At 36.1% G+C, this 2,344-nt stretch overlaps 1 protein-coding gene across 2 annotated transcripts in view; it reads right to left on the bottom strand.

Moving 5' to 3' along the window:
- Window positions 1-166: 166 nt before the first annotated feature.
- LOC107100375 (ras-related protein Rab-34-like) overlaps window positions 167-2,344 on the bottom strand; it is an 11,541-nt gene continuing 9,363 nt past the window's right edge. For both annotated transcript variants that reach the window (XM_015398829.1, XM_015398830.1), the window contains one exon: window positions 167-2,144. In XM_015398829.1, the coding sequence (XP_015254315.1) occupies window positions 2,086-2,144 (59 nt within the window). In that variant the 3' untranslated portion in view covers window positions 167-2,085. The remainder of the gene's footprint in view (window positions 2,145-2,344) is intronic.

Below are 2,344 nucleotides of genomic sequence, written 5' to 3'. Positions count from 1 at the left end.
GGGGGGAGATGTTCATGTTGCTGCGGTCTGCAGTCTGGACGTTAGATGTCGCTGAAAATTATACACTGTAGCTTTAAGGGTTTAAAATAGAGGGTTTTCGGATGTTTACTATTTTTAATTTGTTTTTTGTAGTTCTTTTCCAGGAGGCTGCAACCCTAATCTGGCAAGCATCCCCCATGCGCCTGTCCGTCGTGTTGTGACATTCTGTAAGAAGTTCCTTTTCTACCCTAGATCCTGCAAAATGTAAAGCGATAGGACCCAGGATCCAGAGGTAGGAGCTATAAGTTGCAGAGTTTAGCATCAGCCAATGTCTAAGGACAAGATCTGTAGCAATAACATAGACAAGATGTCTGACTTGCAAACATTTGGTACTTTTTCCTTTCAATCTTTTATTTTTTTATTTCTCTAAGCATCCCCTTTAGGGTCTGTGGCCGAACTGTTTTCCGAATTACATGTGTTAGTATAATTGTTGTGCTTGCAAGTCACATTTCAATGTGTTCTGATCTAATCTTTATATTAACAAAACTTTTTGAATTTGCTGTCTCATGTATTTGCAGGGCATTTGCCCCCCTTGACCACATTGCAGTGCTTTATCGGACAAAAGACTCACCTGATCTAAATTCCTCAGTGAATATCTGGTTTATTGTTGAGATAAAGGTAAGAAACACCAAATTCTATATTTAAAGCACCATGGGGTTCCTAACCAGCTTCTCTTTTATGGCGGCATTGATGCCGTAATTTAAACAAAGAATCCAGGCCAAATATTAAGGTCATAGACTAGATTAAATGACACCTAATAAATTTTTCTATTTCGTGGGATTAAAATGCATTTATTTATTACGTCAACAAAACTTAACATTTGTAAGGAACAGGATTGTAGTCCTGCTTCTATATTGAAACAAAACAGAAACATCATTATAATCCAGTAAACTGGGATAAAACCTCATATCTGTGATATTAGAGAATGTTTTCAGTCTCAAACCACTGATTGACTGTTAAATGTAATAAATCCTTCAGACATTTTTCTATGCTCTGATTTCCAGCAAATTCTCTTCTATGGCAGTATCAATAAAATCTCACAGTTCATGTTTTGTCATGTTATTAACCAAATTATTTTTAATGTAGTTAATTTTCATTTTCAAGTGTACCAAGAATTACAAAAACCGTTTCAGTGCTTTCTGAAAAAGATATACAGTTACAGTAAGCCTCATAGCTTAAAATAATCGAAAATAAATTGATTGATTGAACTATGAGTGATAAATATTAGATCAATAATATTTAGTGAGGCTTGATTCCCATAATGTCAATTGTTTATTTCATTTATAAGAGCAAAAATCAAAATACATGTTAATTAAAAATCTGTTTATTTTATACCATTTAATACTTGGCCATAATTTTGATCTTTTCTAACAAATATGATTACATTTCCGTATAAATAGAAGTAAATTAGTTAAAAAAAAAAAAAAATCAACTAGTATGAATAAAAATTTGGGCCAGTCTGTTTTTATGCACTCATGCTTTTCTTCCCGCTCTCGATTCCCAGCTAATAATCCCACCATTCCCGCATCATATGAGCTCAGTGTCAGAGAAGAAGGGGGGATGATGGGAATGATGATGGTCATTTGATCCGAGGTATGCATCACATTAGCCAGCACACAGACACATGACCCGAGGTCAGCAGAGGGGAAAAAAAGATGCAGAGGAGGATATTCTCAAAGTCCACACTAACAGGAGAAACTACTGGTTTCTGTTTATACAGGCAATGTTTTGTGAAGTGCAGTTAAATTTTCGGGAAATGTGACAAATAATTTTTTGTTTCAGATCTGATCTGTGGTAAACTTTCAGAGAAAACACGGCTTGAGTCATTCTGCTTGCAGGCTTGTTTACAGACTCAATGGGATTCTTTATATTGGTGCTCCAACTTCAATCACGTAAAGTATTTTCTGAAATTGTTGGAATCCCACAAAGACAGCATGCGTAGCTGCCACCGCTTCAAGCAGTCCTGCTCGGGGTATCCGCACTGGTCCAATGAGTCTAACAGCTTCAGTCCGTTCATCATTTGGTTAAAACAGGTGTTTGATCGTCTCAACAACAGTTGGCCTTCCTGTTTGGGTTCTGATGGGCCTCTGAGCCGTCTGTGATCTCTGTGCAACAACAAAAAAACGTTAGAGTCAGTTTATTTTCTGAGATATTTTTTATAGATGTAAACACTGATCAAAGGTTAAAGACAAAGTTAGGTGGTAGATTTATGAGTGTACCTGAACTGTTATTTTATTACTAAAAACATCAACAGATTTGATGTCATGAACCAATATGTAGTAAAGGGGAAGAGGTCAGCTTCAAA

The sequence above is a fragment of the Cyprinodon variegatus genome, unplaced genomic scaffold (assembly GCF_000732505.1).
Source record: "Cyprinodon variegatus isolate N-32 unplaced genomic scaffold, C_variegatus-1.0 Scaffold965, whole genome shotgun sequence".
Lineage (NCBI taxonomy): Eukaryota > Metazoa > Chordata > Actinopteri > Cyprinodontiformes > Cyprinodontidae > Cyprinodon > Cyprinodon variegatus.
The sequence above is the reverse complement of the archived record's forward strand: the minus strand, read 5'-3'. Positions and strand labels throughout refer to the sequence as shown.